This window comes from Cyprinodon variegatus, unplaced genomic scaffold (assembly GCF_000732505.1).
Source record: "Cyprinodon variegatus isolate N-32 unplaced genomic scaffold, C_variegatus-1.0 Scaffold331, whole genome shotgun sequence".
NCBI lineage: Eukaryota > Metazoa > Chordata > Actinopteri > Cyprinodontiformes > Cyprinodontidae > Cyprinodon > Cyprinodon variegatus.
The window spans coordinates 213,411-231,124 of record NW_015150784.1 but is presented as its reverse complement, the minus strand read 5'-3'; the positions used below and the strand labels follow the sequence as shown (position 1 = coordinate 231,124).

General features: G+C 36.9%; 1 protein-coding gene across 1 annotated transcript in view; it reads right to left on the bottom strand.

The window, feature by feature from the left end:
• The window catches only part of LOC107091267 (leucine-rich repeat-containing protein 75B-like), a 47,801-nt gene extending 31,953 nt beyond the window's left edge, over positions 1–15,848 (bottom strand). The window contains exons 1-2 of the mRNA XM_015385093.1: positions 15,375–15,848; positions 5,824–5,952 (exon numbers count right to left, since the gene is read on the bottom strand). Of these exons, the coding sequence (XP_015240579.1) occupies positions 5,824–5,952; positions 15,375–15,845 (600 nt within the window). The 5' untranslated portion in view covers positions 15,846–15,848. The remainder of the gene's footprint in view (positions 1–5,823; positions 5,953–15,374) is intronic.
• Between the last annotated feature and the right edge of the window lie 1,866 nt (positions 15,849–17,714).

The following is a 17,714-nucleotide window of genomic DNA, read 5'->3' as shown; positions in this document are numbered from 1 at the left end:
TTTTATACAGAGCAGAGATTGACTGGAGCAGTAAACAGGGTCAAGACCAGATTAAATGCCTCTCTTTGTCCATTTCACTCATCCCTAATTGTCACATTGATCTTTCAATACTTCTTTTTTTATTAAAGTGAGCACAATTGAATGATCAAGGCATTTAAGAACAACTTTAAAAAATGCAGCTTTCTTTTGATTAGATTTTAGTGGCTATCTTTCAGTTTTATTTTTCTGTCTCACATATGCTCTCCATCCAACTATTTCACAAAGAAAAATGAGCAACAGGCTTGAAATATGAGGCTACAAACAGAGGTGGTTCTAGACCAAACTTACAGGTGGGGTCAGTTTTCTAGGAGACAAAAAAAAAAAAAGAGTGAAACAAGCAACAAAAAAACAAAACAAAAAAAACATTGGGATTTTTTATTTGTTTCTTTATTTGTTTCAGGTTCAAGTACCTAAATCATATATCAACATATGAAGAAAGAAAGACAAGAGCATTAGATTATTTTACTCGTGACAAGAACGGACAAAGATGTGTTCAGTTATAATCTCCTACTGCTCTGAAACCCTCTCTGCTGCTCCTCTCTTTGTATTTCATTTAGGGAGGTCCCTAGTTACATGAATGTTGTTGCTCTAAAGAGGAGGGGAAAACCAGCAGCGACACTTTCTTTGAGACTGATATACACAAGAACAAGTACTTAAAGGGCATGTTATCAAGAATTCAGCCTTCCAGAGTGGGGAAACAGCTGCCCTCTCTCATCCCCTCTTTAAACCCCCTGCATAACATTCCAGCATGAAGACTGGTACAAAAGTTTTCCAAAATCACTATGTCTCAGCTTCTGCAAAACAGCTCAACACAGAAATGAATAACAGGCCATTGCAATTTTAAGGGAAATAAATATATATTCAATGTAAAATTATAAAAGCTATTAGAAAATGAGTAAATATGAGATAACATTATATACATTTGTTCCAACAATTCGATAGTGTCAATAATTGATGTATAACAATAAATGAGCCAAAGAGCCACTTGCTGCCCTGGAGCTGCAGCTTGCAGAACTCTTGATTGGGCAGATTAAAAATGTGATCTTCAATTGGCTGAGGCTTGTCTTGAAATCATTGGTAAAGTAAAAATGTAAAAGTAAAAACTAAACTGCTCCATAACTAGTCAGTTATGGTTCCTGTGCAAATAAAGATCATCATAAAAAGTGGATCTTTTGTCCTAACCAGGGATGTTTTTAGGCTCTTAAAGCATTGTGGACTTTAGCCAAGGCCCCAAAAAATTTAGATGTTCTTAAGACAATGGGACTCTAATATAAGATAATATAGGACACGTTGTTTCACTGCGACGTTGGCTGGGTTTGATTAAATGTAGATAATAGTTACTTAAACCAAAAATGTTTACAATAATTTTAAAGTTTTGGGTTCATAATGTTTAAAGGAAAAATGATTCTGCAAAATCAGAAAATATTACATTTTGTCAACTTAAAAAAAAATAAGTGTGAGAGATAGATAACAGAGAAAAACTATGTTCACTTTAGGTCAAATAAGTATTCCCTTTTTACTTCATCTTAATGACCTATTTCAATTTTACATGCACTTCAAACTCCCCAGGCTCCAAGGCCAGTCAGTTCTCACATTTCAAAAAAAGTTACACAGTTGATTTTCTAAGTAAAAGGCTGAAAATTTTAAGACAAATTGTTCTAATTATGTTAAGAGATTTCCAAACATTGATTAAATGTAACAGTCATTCTTTCATGACCCTGTTCTCATTTGTTTTTTGTTATTCGCCTCGGTGCTCAGTCGACTTATTGGTCCAGTCTTTTCCATACTAAACACTTTTGGTAGAGAAAAGGTGGTTCAATTACGGTGTTTAAAATCTAACATTAATCTCACTATTGTCCTGTCATGACTCTCAATGATAAAGTTTCTAAAGACTGTATACAGGATATCTTAAGTGAAACAGTATCCTTGTCCAACTACTTTATCTGATATATTTCATAAAAAAATAAAAATTGAAGAGTTAATTATTAGTACACTGAAAATATTTTTTATTATTTTTTTAAGTAATGCCACAACTCTAAAAAACATAGAACAGTTTGTTTAGAATCAGCACATAATTAATCTAAGATTGAGTCTGACTTTGCCCTTACTACTATGTTGAACTGACTCAAGTAGACGTCTTTATTTATTGAGCAATTCTACTGAGAAATTTGGACTAGTTGCAGAAATGAAAAGCAATGTGATAATCTGAACAGATTTTCACATTGTTTTCATTTTTGTGTTTAGTTACTTAGGATGAAACACTTTGATTTTGATTGAACTTAACTAGAAATATATTTCACATCATGGCGGTCCAGCTAGGAGTTTACAGAGAGAATTTCTTTAGTTTATATAATGAGAAAGAATGTAGCTTTGGCAAAGGTCCCTTCATCCCTGGTGCTGCTCATTAGAGTAAACCTCTCCCTCATGCCTTGCTGGGGGAGTAAGTGATTACCTGTAACCTACATTAGTCCATTCTTAGTCATCGTTCAGATTTTATAGGCATATTCAGCATGGCCTCCTGGCTTCATGATTACACCAAGCACCAGGCTTCTCCTCTGCCCTTGTTATGTTTCCTAATGTAGCCCTGTTAAAGCGGTCAGTGTTACCTTCAAGGAATTATTTATTAAATCAATATTTAAAACATGATACTTATTTACCTTCATGCATCATTATGACAGACATATAATTATCTGATATCCTTTAAGTCTGATCAGGGTTATTCAAAATACATCTGGGGCTAAAGCTCAGGAAGCCCAGGTCGAATGATAAACCGGGTCATTGCAGGTGCCAGGACCAGTTCTACATTGGCCTCTGTTGGCCCATTATTACAAATATTTTTGTAAAGCACCATCTCTGATCACCTGCTGATTTTCTAACTTTGCTCACTTTAAAATAGGAACAATCTTCAATTTTATGGTAGTTCATTTCAAATAGGGAAAATTGTATTACTGAATATTATGCAAAATCCATTTTATAAAATGTAATTTTTTTTTTTATTATTCCACTGATTTTATCAAGGTTTCTCTAGGTTTTAATTGTAAAAGAATAAATAAGCTTAATTCTTCCTGTCGAGTTTCTGATGATTTATTTTGTTTTGTTCTATGAATTCTATGTTGGTAATATATTCTTCTTTAAAAAAAAATCAGCTCTCATTTATTGCCTTTGAGTTGATAAGTTAATTTCACTCAGGTTCTCTGATCTGCTTTCTTCCCTTACTGTACTAGAGTCCTCTGATTAGTAGCTCCTGCTTCCTCTGTTATTAACTACCCTATTTACTCGTCTCCTCATCAGGTTCTTCCTTTCTTTTCCTCATCTGTTCTTCTCTTGCCACTTGCCAAGTCTTGCAAATCTTGTTTAAATGGATCTCCATCCATCCATCCATCCATCCATCCATCCATCCATCCATCCATCCATCCATCCATCNGGGACATGCCTGGAACACCTCACCAGGGAGACGTCCAGGAGGCATCCTAATCAGATGCCTCAGCCACCTCAAATGGCTCCTCTCAATGTGGAGGAGCAGCGGCTCTACTCTGAGTCCTCCCCGGATGACTGAGCTCCTTACCCTATCTCTAAGGGAGAGCCCAGTCACACTACGGAGAAAACTCATTTCAGCCGCTTGTGTCCGGGATCTCGTTCTTTCGGTCATGATCCAAAGCTCATTACCATAGATTAGAGTAGGAACATAGATCGACCGATAAATCGAGAGCTTTGCTTTTTGGCTCAGCTCTCTCTTCACCACAACAGACTGGTACAGCGCTTGCTTCACAGCAGACGCCGCACCAATCCGCCTATCGATCTCCCGCTCCCTCTTCCCCTCATTCGTGAACAAGACGTTTAAATAAATCTCTACTAATTAAATGGGAATTCCTTTTTCCCTTCTTCATTTAAGTCCATTCCCAGAATAAGTGACAAAACAGTATACAGTTTTATTCATTTAATGAATGAAATATTCTAGCGTAGTGAAGAATTTGAAAGCGGAAACGTAAGACATTTTGCTTTGAGGAATTTTGTGACCTCTAAACTCTACATCCTTACAGTTGCTTTGTTGTGATAGGGGTGATTATTAGTTTAATCCCCCCCCCCCCATCATGCATGTCCTTGCTGAGTAAAAAGTGATCTAATCCAGATCCGTCTCATCGTTTTAAATTACATGAGTTGGTCCCAAAGAGCTTAGCCTTGATCCTATCTGACTAAACTTACTCCCAAAACTAAGATATTCACAGGCCAATGTTGGTCAGGCTGACATGTCTGCCATCTATGTATAGTTGCTGAAAGAATTCAATCCTGGGCAGTGTGTTACTGATAGTGTTTTGGGGACTCTGGGTCATGCTGCCTTCAGATCATGAACAAAATCCTCCTGAATAGTTTTTCAGGCTGATCCCTCAACTTTCTCATAATTATCCTCCCCTTCTGAGACAAGAGCTTGAGAAAGTTTGCTGTAGGCTGAGTACAAATGCTTATTTCCCACTAGGACTTTCAATGCTTCACAGAAGCTTTGTACAGATCTGTTGTGTTCTTATTTTTAAAGCTTGTTGGTCCCATCCAGTTTTTTGTTTTCAGCCCCAAGGTCTAATCTGTGGGGCAGTTGGCATGGTTTGTTTGAAGCAAGGGAGTCTTTGATTGAAATTTCGAACTTGGGACTTTCTGTATTTATTTTGCATGTAGTCTCCATCATGCAGGGGTGTATCTACAGGGGGTTAAGGGGAAGCAAATGCTCCCCTGCTGAAGGGTGCTCTCAGATGCCCCTTCATCTTTATGTTATTAAATATTTCAAATTACAAATAACTTGTATGTCCAAACATTAACTTACCAAAATGATAACATTTTGGATATAATCCAAGGTCCCTGAAAAACATCGTTATGGCCTTGCCACAAACGCCTCCTGACTGCTGTTATGCAGTTGCATGTGTGTGTGCATGTGTGGGTCACAGGCACATCGAGACATGAAATGTCTGCTCATGTGACGGTCATCATGTAAAGGCCGAAAACAATACTTCTATACAAGTTGCAATATGTGAGAGAGGAATTTATAGGAGAGTATGTTATGGAAATACCTACAACATAAAGAATCAGAGCAGTCAACATAAATTTAGTTGTTGCTCTAACAAGCTCAAAGGAGTTTGCTTTTCCACTGTATCTGTTTTCTGTACTCCTGAGGTCTAACCATGTTCACTGTTTATTGAACATTTTTATCGATTGTGTATGTCCAAGTCTGCCACGCTTGCAATACACTCACTGAATGAGTGCTGTGTCTGTCTGGATGAACTTATATATTCGGCAGGTATATAACCGTAACCTATGTTTTAATGTAGATTCATGACAATTCTGGAAAATTGCTGCTTACAAAATAAAGCAGGTTTGATTGGACCTTCACCAGCACAGCTGCAAAGAATCACAAGTGGTCTAACCTGCTCCAAAAATTTTAACCAGTTGTAATTGCTGCAAACTAAGGCAATCTGATTATTTTTTTATTTGGATCAGATGCTGAACTCAGTCGATTTTGGCCTATTAATTGTTTTATTACAGTTACTTATCCCATGTGCTTTGTGGGAGCACTAGTATATTTAGTTAGAAAGAATATAGCTCTGATAAAAAGTATGTGGGTTTGCCGTTTTTTATTGGATGCGTTTCCCTGACATCTCTAGAAGTACAACATCCCTGCAATGAGGCATATCAAACAACAATACATTCACTTTTTGACAATTTTTGACTTTTCAAGGCTGTTTGATAAACCTGACAGAAACATTTCAAACAAACTCAACCACATTTGCATGCTCCTACCTTTTTTGGGCACTGCAGGTCCCGAGCCAGTCTGAGCAGCAGCTCATGAGAAATGGGGTCCACAAGGTTGAGAAAAGCTGCGTTCTTGTACAAAATGTCATTGAGGGATGTTCCCTGCAGGCCCAAATCCTAAAGTGGGAAAAAGAAGAACGATGTTAAAAAAGGCACAGCTTACTCTCACTTAACTTGAACCATTAAAATACATCTGAACTCAACGGAACTTAAAAGCCAATTTAAGGGCTGTTAGATAAAGACAGATTGAAAATTGATTTCCAGGCTTTCCTTTATTATCTCCTTTCATCTCAGCTTGTTATCATCATGCAAGGAGATAAGGATTTCCCATCAGAGTACTGTGCAGCTCCACTACACACAGTCCTTATGTATATATGAAGATAATATAAAAAGCTGAGAGCCATGTGGGAACTGGGTACAAGTGAGAACAGATGCAATATTACTGTAACAACTCAAATAATACATTTTTAAGTTTTGCTATAGAAAATGAAATTACAATTTATTTACAGTTCATGTAAATACAATGGTCTAATGTAGGTTTGTGCTTTTATTTCCTCGTTTCAAACTAAGATTCTGAAATAAATGCACAGAAGAAAAAAGAGCGAAGGCATGAAACAACACAATCAGAAACTTAAAGGTTAGTCGGATTAAAAGGTTAGAGGAAATTGTTCCTTTTTACACGTAAAGCCAATTTAATACTTTCTAAGGCCATGCAAACCTAAGAAGGTGTTTCTCTACTCTTTCATTATGGGTATAACTGGTTTTACCAAACATAAAGGGAGAAAAAAAAATAAGAGATGTGTTTCTGTCCATCATATGCCTGTTTATGGTGAAACCAGAGGCTGCGGAGGTGCTGAATACATGTTGTCAGCTTTTCCATGAGCTGAAACGCTTTTAAAATGGCAGCCTGGAGGCTAAAGCTGTGTAAAACATCTTCAATATATGCTGACTGCCATAACGCTTTGGGGGACGGAGGAAACAAAGACAAAAAACTCCCATCAGCAGTTTCTCCTCCCTCAGCTTCTGGGTTGATTTATTACAGCAGAGATCAGTGGGATTCCCTGATGCTGAAATATCCTCCACAGTCAGGGTAGCACATGTGTGAAGAAACAGAAGCATTGAGGGTTATTAAACAGTGTCTTGTGATTATATAAGTGCCTCCGCTGTGCCATGCAGCTGCTGCATCAAATTCTGGTGGATTCACAGATAAAAAGAAACACTTCTCTAAGATATATAAAGAGATCTGATTGCATTCTCTTTTTATTGTGAAAAGCATGAATTGCTCTGCTCTGTGTCTCCGGCAGGATGCCTGTGAGCTGTCCTCGTTAAAGCTGCGTGTCTTCAGGTCTGAATACGGAGAGCATCTCTAAACAGGAGAACATCATCCCACACATGTAGTTCATTAGAATCCTGAAACGTATAGAGCCTAATGCAATAAATCCCATCCTACAGGTTTCCGCTTCAATGAAAGGAATATTCAGCAGCAGTAAGATGATAGAGGTTGCATTTAATTCAATTTTGTATTGATCTATGATCCTCTGGTTTGACATGCTGATAAATTGTTCACTGCTGAAGTGATTTTCCATTACAATTCGTAGGTTAATGACATTGGAATTGAACTCATCAAATCCAAAACAGATATGGTGAGAAAAGTGCAGTTTTAAAGATGTCACAGCTTAATGTTCCCAACAAGTCTGTTGTGATCATCATAAAGATGATGCTGCAAGCAAAGTCTGATGTCTGATGAAGAGAAAAGAAAACCCAAATCAAAAACTATCACAGGATTCATTTATGGCAACATAGTGTAGCCAGAACCCAGACCCTGCATACAAACTCATTGTTACATCCCCAACATGGATGTAATTTTTGTTTTAGTAACACCGTTTTTTGTAGGGGAGAGCCCCTTTTTTTAACCCCAGTTTTCTCCTCTTTATGTGCTTGTTAGGTAGGTTATTGTGTAGGCTTGTATATTTTGGTTTTAGTTTGAGTTAGGTAAGTCACTTGTTTTTTCTTTTATGGTTGCTTTGTTTGTTATTTTGGCCTGAGCTCTCTCTGAATCTTTTACCACTCTACAGAAAACATTCTTTAAAAAAATGACAGAATAAACCTCTTTAAATGCCTTTTTAACTCCTTGATTCCCTGTCTAATTTATGTTGGTCGCTTATACCTCCTAGACCACGCCAGGGACATAACAATCATATACTACCCACTAGGTAGATGCTAGATGCTAAACTCACTACTCAAAACAATACCTGTAGTCTGTGCTCATTAGTTTGCTGGCCTGATATACACAAGTTTACCAATTGTTAGGGTGAAATAACAAGACTTTCTGTTGGTATATAACCACCCCTGAATTTATTGGCTGACTGAGAGAAGTCATGAATAAAAAGGAGTTAGTGATTAAGTTCAAACATTTACTTAATAATGGATGTAATCACAGGAGACTGGATCATCTGTCTGTCCCTTAACCCATTTGAAAGCAGACTGAAACATTCCTGAGCTTCATCTAGTTTAAAGATATAGTCTGCACTCCTTAGTCTAGTTTAACTCTAATCCGGATCCTCCCTCTGGATCAGGACCTTCCTTCATCTCAAAAATGCTGGACTCAAAAGGAGTGTTATTCTTCATGGTCTGCAGCTGGAACTGGCAGTGATTGAATCTGTATGCCCAATTACTGTCAAGGCCTAAGCTATCCCTCACACTGGTATTAAAAGTAGGTGCAACAGTTCTTCTCAGCAACTGTACATTTGAAAGTTTTATATAATACTTTGCAAAACACAGTCATGTTTAAATATTTGTGATTCATCCTCATAAAGTAACATATTTTCCACTCAACAAGTAAACAAATAGAACTTTTACTGCTTGAAGGTCTTCGAATGTTGATAAATCCTGGCCAGTGGCTTAAGTCACAAAATAAGCAAAACTTTTCTGACTAATGTGAGAAGATTCTTGTATCAAAAGTCGCTTTAAGATAAGCAACTATAGTCTGAAAATAACAGCACTATTTCAAATGTACGTTTTACTTTAAACTGATGATTGCTATGCATCCAAATGATATATCCGAAAAAATGTTTAGCCTTTCGGATAGACTTTCACAACCCTTTACACCAAGACTTAAAGTGAAATATGGGAAACTAATATGAAAATGCTTACAGAGTATAAGGGACATTGGATAAACCCTTCTTACTGCAAGATAGCAATGCTTTTAACAGCACCACTCTGCAGCCTTATTAGAAAGAACCATAAATTATAATTGAATCAGTTTATTTATATAGCACCAATTCAAAACACATGTCATCTCAAGGCACTTTACAGTGACAATTCAACCAGATCATACAAATTAATTCAAAGTTTCTATCTAAGGAAAACCAGCTGATTGCATCGACTCTTTGACTCGAAGGCAATCCCTCACACCAAGCATGGTTGTAGCGACAGTGGAGAGGAAAAACTCTCTTTTAACAGGAAGAAACCACCAGCAGAACCAGGCTCAGTGTGAGCGGCCATCTGCCGAGGTTCAAGGGGTTCAAGGAGACAGAAGCAGAGATTCAAAAAGTAACTGTAAAAGGCGGGTCCAACACATAGCCAGCAGACAAGCTCCGACCCAGCTCCCATGTCAGAGGATGATGTAGAGCACATCCAGCCAGTCATAGTAAGAGAAACAGGACTATACTGAAAAAACAGGCCAAGCTCCAACATCTATAAAGAAAGATGTTAATGGCAGCAGCACAGTTGATATTTCTCTCCAGGATAGTGTCACAGCCAAACTGGAACAGTGCAGATGAAGCTACTATGAGAAAAAGGAAAGAGACCATTATGTTAGAGATTGTACTAACAAATTCTGCTTAATTGAGAATAGAGATAGAATGAAGCAAAACGATAAAAAGGGTCCCTATATCATCCAATAGTCTAAGCCTATAACTGCATAACTACAGAGATAGCTCTGGCTAACCTGAGCCACTCTACTGTAACTGACTGGTTAATGTCACTAACTTCAGTCATTCTGCAATAATATAAGCTAATGCAATTCTTCTTGTGTTGTGCAGCCTTAGAAGTTTTGCTCAAAGATTAAAGTAAAGAAATTAAAGAGCATTTATTACAATGGGCATGTGGTTCTTTTTCTTGACCAGATTTACCAAACTGACTCTTACTCTTGAAAAATGCAGGTTTCTTTACCACCTGTAGCTTTAAAATCTTTTTTTTAAAGATACAAAAAAAAGAGTTGAATTACAAAGGGTAATACAGTGCTGCCCCTCCCACAGCTGTTGCTGTGCATTGCAAGTAAGCAGGTAAAAAAAAAATCACAGCTGTTATTAGAATTTGAACTTATGTATTTGATTTCCTAAGAAGACCTATTTGATGGGATGATATTTAAAGTGAAGCATTCAAACTCTGCCTTCCTATAACATATAAGGCCATCTGGAAGTACTTTCACTGTCTTTTATGTCAGCACCTAATATCTGTAGTAGTAACTGAAATGCTAAAGCTAAGGGGGATGGTGGGGACATGGAAGACATGGGAAGGAGTGACAGCGGGAGATTAGAGCAAGGAAAAGTTTAGTTACTTCTAGATGATACAGGATCACAATATTCATCATTATTGCACATTTAATAATATTGTGCTGTCTTGTGTAAAACAAAAGAATTGCTATTGCTTTTATCAAATCTGCTAATCGGACAGCTAGCCTGACCAAATATTCATCTATCTGATGCTTTTTATAATAATACTACTGGTATGAATGTAAACATGGTAAAAATAATACACTAAGCTCTTGAAAACTACATAATTCTTTTAAGATACTTTTTCCACTAATGCCTTTCAAAAATAAAAATAAATTGATAAATTAAATATCATAACAATGTAATCAATGTTACTTTGGCAGCAGAAAGAAGAAGAAAGAGAAACCTAATACATTAGTGGTAATTGTGATAAAATATTATGCAGAAGTATATTAACTGGTTTTAAAACAATAGAATGTATGGTTTCTTTGTTAATTAAATGAGATAGCCTGCCTCATTTGAACTGCTGCCTGTCTACTCTTTACTTCAGGTAACAAGATGAGTTTGTCTGCAGCTTTATCCGTATAAACTCCTGTGCAGTTTTTGTTTACTAATTAATTTCTAGAATAACCCCCAAACTAATTAAAATGATGGCCCAGAAGTCATATGCCTGATGAAGATTTAACGCTATTATTGGTTCCTGTTTTCAATGACTTCCTCTGTGTGAAAGAAGGAGAGATGCTCCTGCATCTATCATCTCAAGGTGATTATCTCCACATTCTTTTCCTAGGAGGAAAAGCTGCCTTACAGTGGGTGAGCTGCAACAGGAGATCTACTGGCACTTATTCGACCCCCCCACCCCCACCACCCCACCCATCTGGAAGTGTTATTAGTCAGACACTTGGCTCCAGCCCAAACGATGTAGCAGTGCTCTGGTTTACCTCACTGAGTGATGGAGGGAGCAGTTGTGCTTCATGCGCGACTGAAATGTGGCATTTTGGTGATATGGATATCTAGTATGTATGAAACAGAAGGAGGATCTTCCGTTGATCGGAAATGTGACAGATTGCTGCTTCAAAATATACATCAGTATCCTTTTGCCTACAAAACATGTACAGCACCTGTATTACTCTTTTATTAATTCAGATTGTTTAAGTTTACAGTTTTCTTAGAGTTTTACTCTATTTTTATTTGTAAGAAGTTATTTCAGTCAGAGTTTTTGTGAAGTTCTTTTAAGAAGGCCCATCTTGATCAAACATGAGATTAAAACTGCACCCAATGATTCAGAAATATAACTTCAAGGTGGGTTTTATTGCCTACAGTTTGTTTATTTTGGTTTGAATCATTTGATGAGTTTATTAACTTTTCTGTACCAAAAACCATAAATTAATATTCATTTTCTTTGTTGGTCAAATATGCATGTGTTGAGAGAACCATGTGTAAATATAGGAATCAGATGCTGTGTTGTGGGGGGCAAAAGAATGCAAAAAAATTGTGAAACCATTTTGTTACTTTGTACTATTTAATGCTAAATTATCTGAGAAGTATATAAAAAAATATTGCTTCTGCTTCATAGAATAGGCAGGCTTCCATTCCATTTTGTTATAAACTCTACTGTGCTCCAGAATGCAATGCATACGCGGCTGCAGAAATGGGTTTGGCTCAAGCTTGCAGCATTGACCTCAGCTGTGTGGGATTAAGTTTCCACAATCAAACCATAAACTAAGTGTTCTATAATTTGTTAACAACCGAACTTAGTCCACCTTAGTCCGCACACTATTGGGCTATTTCCTGAGTGTAGGAACATTACCACAAAGCAAATAGAGCCGGTGTTTGTTTTAAACGGATTAAAGACCTCAGGTGTTAAATGAAAGCATTCAAAATTACTTCAAATGGGTTGACTTGATTGCAGCAAAATGTTTTGAGCTATACTAGAGAAAACCATGGGTTTCCACAAAGTTTACAAACAACAAAACGTATCAGGGTGACTATGAGTACTGGAAATGATAGTATTAATCGTTTTTTGTTTTTTTTTTATTATCAAGGATTTTTACAGATCACTTGGTAAAATTGTTACAAAATGCACAAAACAATTTGGTGATTTTCAAGTCCATAAATGTGTCCTGAAAAACTGTCAACATGATCTAATCCTACCAGTACGGCCCCACCATACATGGAACTGCAGTAAAACCTACAGTAGATCATTGTTATTATTGAAATTGACATTAGAGGGAAGAAGTAAGAAGAAAATGCAATTGCTTTCCTGGAAAATTAAGTTCTATTTAAGGCAGGGGTTATGAACATATATTTAAGGCATGGGTTACTAACACATTCAGGGGTTAGGGTCCTGCAGCTTTCAGATGTGCACCTGCTTCAACACACCTGAATGAAATCATTATGTAGTTGGAAAGAACCTGTAGAGGTTTTATTCTCAGGAAGCCTTTCAGGTAATTGAATTAGGTGTGTTGTAATAGGTTTGTATCATTACTTAGAGGCACTTGGGCGATGGAGCCAAAGACCCTAAATGTAAATGGAAGCAACCATGATTTTGCTTCTACTTATTTCAGGAGTTGCAAATATGTACAGAAACCTTATAGACAGAAATATTCAAGAAGGATTAAACTGATTCTTTCCACACAGAGTTTCAGTTTTCACCAGAGATCGAGCAATGCAAGGTTTTTAATGCCAATGCGATTATTATTCTTTTATCAGTCTAACTGATCTACAATGTTTGCTGCTGATTTCTGGGGCTGATTCTTTAAGCTGATATTGCTTTTTCCTCATACATTTATATGATTAAAATTATACAATAACAAATGTTACACAAATCTCAATTACAACAAGAAACATTTATTTAAAAATTAAACAAAACATTAACAATTTATGGCAATTAAGGGAGATGCAATGCCTGTGCTACACATGATGTCAAGCCATGGCTGCTGAATGCACTAATGAATAAGCAGATGCACATTTGCATCAACCAATGTATATACCAGGAAAAAACACAGCAATTTCTGCCAAAAATATCAGTGTATCTCGTCTCCATTATTCTCTTAAACTTCAAAATGACATTGGATACTTTCTTTAAGACCATTAAAAAATTCCATACCATATAAAAACAACCAAAGTTAATCTTAAGCATATATGTAGCTTGAGCTAGAGATGCATTACTCTCCTCAAAACATTATTCAAACCTCTGCAGCAAGCCATGTTAATCACAACAGGTACTGAAACGTACATGTGGTTTAGTTTGAGGCTCCTATGCTGTTTCATTATATGCAGTAGAAGCTGGCAATTATTTACAAAAATTAGATGCATAATATTTTAAAGCTGCTAGGAGTAAGATGTTTCACACATTAACTCATCAACAAAAAGAAACTAAGGCAAAAAATGGCTTCCATTCAAGTCATCATCAGGAGTTCATTTCAGGGGCCAAGGGTGGCCATGAGCACCCTTAGCCAATCATTGGCCACCCCTGTGGCCACCCCTACCATTTTTTAGAAATGTAGAATAGTAGAATATTCAAAACTATTTAATTTTATATACTATATTAACAATTACTTGACAACAAAAATACTGTGGTTAATTATGCACATCAATATACCAACATTAGAGATGATTAGTACAGAATTCATGATCTTTAAGAACTAGATTTTGTGTTATATGCCATAAAGAGAAAATGATGTGTCTCTGCAAGACATTGCAGAGTCTTCAGTGAAATCATACTGTAAATAACTATTTTAATAAAAACCTATTAAATGATGAATTTATGTAGATATTAGTACTTGTAAATATCAACTTAATGAAGAATGATACTGATAAAACTAGGTAAGTAATGACGATGGAAAAGATTCGATTCCCGGCCCAGGGTCTTTCTGCATGGAGTTTGCATGTTCACCCTGAGCATGCCCGGGTTCTCTCCAGGTACTCCGGATTCCGCCCACATTCCAAAAATGACTGAGAATGAATAAATTCTTCTCTAGAATGGCTTCTCTAGATTCTCCTTAGGTGTGAGTGTGTGTGTGAATGGTTGTATGTCCTGTTTGTCTCTGTGTTGCACTGCGATGGACTGGCGACCTGTCAGGGGTGTACCCCACGTCTCGCCCATTGACAGGTGGAGATAGGCACCAGCATCCCTCGAGACCCCAATTGGGACAAGTGTGTCAGATAATGGATGGATGGATGAATGGATGTTTAAATATATGCATCTATTTGTTAGCAAAGGCTGTAGGAAACTATAGTTTGTCTTTACTTAGAAATTTGTGCCCCCCATCTAGCTCCGCCCCTGAAATTAACTCCTGATGATGATGAAGCCATTTTTTTTTGCCTTAATTTCTTTTTGTTGATGATTTAATATTGTGTGAAATATCTTACTCCTAGCAGCTTTAAAATACTATGCATCTAATTTTTGTAAATAATTGCCAGCTTCTACTGCATATAATAAAACAGAAATTTATTTGTGCTTGTTCCTGTTGGAACAGTGTAGATTGAACCTGAGGTTCTGGTGCCTATTCACTTTTTGCCCTCCTCAGTGTGCATTAGTTATTGCCTGGCCACCATTATAAAAAAAATTCTGGCTACACCTCTGGTTCATTCGAAGATGGATTGCACTTATTTCTATTAATTTAATTGTTTAATAGAAAATCTTACTCACAGTAAATGAGAACTAAGTTTACATTACCATACATATTTTATATTATTTTCTTATGTGATATAATATATTTCACATACATTAGGAAAGTTATCTTTTTTTAAAAGAAGCAAAGGTGACAATTAATATTTTGGCCACAACTTATTCAATAAAGCCATTCTATTTAAGCTTCTAGATAAGTACTTACTCTATATATTGTAAGAGTAGTAGTATTAATGTTATGCGAGTAAATTTAAAGTTATTTGAAGAAAAATTTAATAGCAATTGTGCTTTGACAGTCTCTTTAAAACTGTCATTCCAATCAAGCTTCTTTGACTCGACCTTTTTTTTTCAAGAAACAAAACAACAACAACAAACAAACAAAGAAAGCAAAAGTCATGACAGTGTCCAACCTTTCTCAGTAGTTTGAGCACTTCTCCTGCTTGCTCCATCTTCTGCTCCCTGAGCAGCTTCTGGATCTCCCGGACCCAGGCCACCCGCTGGATGTAGGGGCTCTGGTTGCTTTTCCGCAGCATCCCCGGCAGCTTGTCGGACTTGAGCATCAGGGATGTAAACAAGAAGTCTCCGCCGCTCCTGCTGCCACTTCTCTCGTCCTCCCTGGGAGGATCATTTCGCTGGTTTCTCCTCTTGGTCAGTTTGCTCTCAAGATCCAGACTTCTTTGTCGGGTGAACTTGGAGCCCATCACTCCTGAGAGGACGCGTCGCCAGCAGTGGAAGTGAGCAGAGGTTTTGCAACACGGAGCCAAAACATCACATCTAAACTGCACCGACGGAGCTGGACGCGCAGCAGATGTTTTCCTGAAAGTTGCAAAGCGATGCAACAACACATAACATTGCGCTCTCTGCATGCATCCTTCCTCCATGCATCGCCTGAACACTCTGGCATCCTTTGCCTCCACTCGGAGCTGGAGCTTTTCTCAGCCAATCACGGAGAGCTGCTGCTCAGCTTGGGAGCAGGAGTCATGCAGCAGACTGTTGACTGTTGTCATATTCGCTTTGCCACATTTCCCCCGCATCATTAACACAAGCAAACAGGTTAGAAACAAACAGACTGGTTACAAACACAGAAAAAAAGTGTAGAAAAAAAAGGAAGGAAGAGAGAAAAGCATGTCAAAGGGCACAATAAGTGTTTTTCAAATCTCTAACTTAACTGACAATTTGAAGAATATAATATGCTACAATCTTTTAAGCCCTATAATGCATCTTAAAATAGGTAAATATTCATTTTCACCACACAGAAAAAAAAGTTTCTAAAAAACTGCAAAAAGTCAAAACTTCTTCAATAATTTTTCTGTATGAAGTTGGTTTTCTCTGGATATACTCCTGCTTGGACTCAAGAAATGTCAAAACACAGCAGAGTATTTCTTTTTGTCTTTACAAAGACAACTCAAGGCAATGACACAGGCAGATAGGTTAAAAGTTTTCTTCAAGGAAACTCAGCCATTTCATTTTTATTAAATTAGTTATATATTAATATAATAACCTGAGGAGCGGGAGCCTGAGGTTCCAAGTTCAAACCCCACAGACTGCCACTCTGGGTCTCTGAGCAAGACCCTTAACCCCACACTGTTCCCTGGGCGCTCCACAGACTCTGCCATCCAAGTCTTTATGGCAGCCCACTGCTCCCCAAGGGGATGGATTAAATGCAGAGGTAAATTTCTCCAATGTCAGATCAATAAAGTTCAATCATTCTTATTATTATTGAAAGGGGAGCAAACAAATTCCACCATACCTGGTAAGTAAACCCAAGTCGATCAAATGAGGGCTCCTGGCAGGGAAATATTGATAACTTTGAGATAGAGTAAAAAGTTATTTACTAGAACTGAGAAATCCTGTTTTGAATTTTTTTTTTCCTTTTAGATATACACCTATCTACAATAATTTTTTCAGGTGTTACAATTTCAACGCATAGTCCAATACTCATCCATAAGAGTTGTTGTAACTGTACAAGATAAACAAAACAAATGCAAACAAACTTCATTCTGTAAAATCGTTTTTGTTTTCACAAAAATAAAAAGTTATTTCTGTTTGCGAAGCTTATTTTCGTCAGATACTATGGATCTCATAGTGAAAAACATGCATTTTATTTCAGGACTTGTTGATATACAGACAAAGAGAAACAAAACTAAACCAAGAGTGTTCTGCGAAAAAAATGCTCTTTTATCTCTGTCTGTAAAGGTTTCTGTTCTCTATGGATACTCAGGTTTCTTCCCATAGTCCAGAGTTAGTGCATATTAGTCTAGTTAGGTGAAATAAAAATATAGCTCTTATTGTGTTTTACAAAATACATATATACTAGTAAGTTTCATTTGAAAGTTAATTTTGTTGGTGAGTTGATTTTCTGAAGTGGAGAAACAAGGTGAGTCTTACATCAAAGAAAGAGAATTTGTCTAAAGTTAAATTTGTTTTTGTTTTTCTTTACTGAAAATAAATCCACAAGCCAAGCAAGTGACTATGATTCTATCAGAGTCCTATTTTCCAGCTGACAGAAAATGTTCTCTGTGCCACACAGTGGATTTATTTCCAGATCTGAAAAACATGGTTTTAGGATAAATGTTACACAGGAAAACCATGCCATGGAAGGGACATATGTCATTTCTAATAAATCTGCCACAAAGTAAGTTTAAATATTTATCATATTCCCTTTAAGCCTTTGATTCTTCCTGAAAAGTTCTTTCTCACAAAGTTGTACCCTAAAAAATAAAGCATTTTTTTAAGTTCCTTATTTCTTA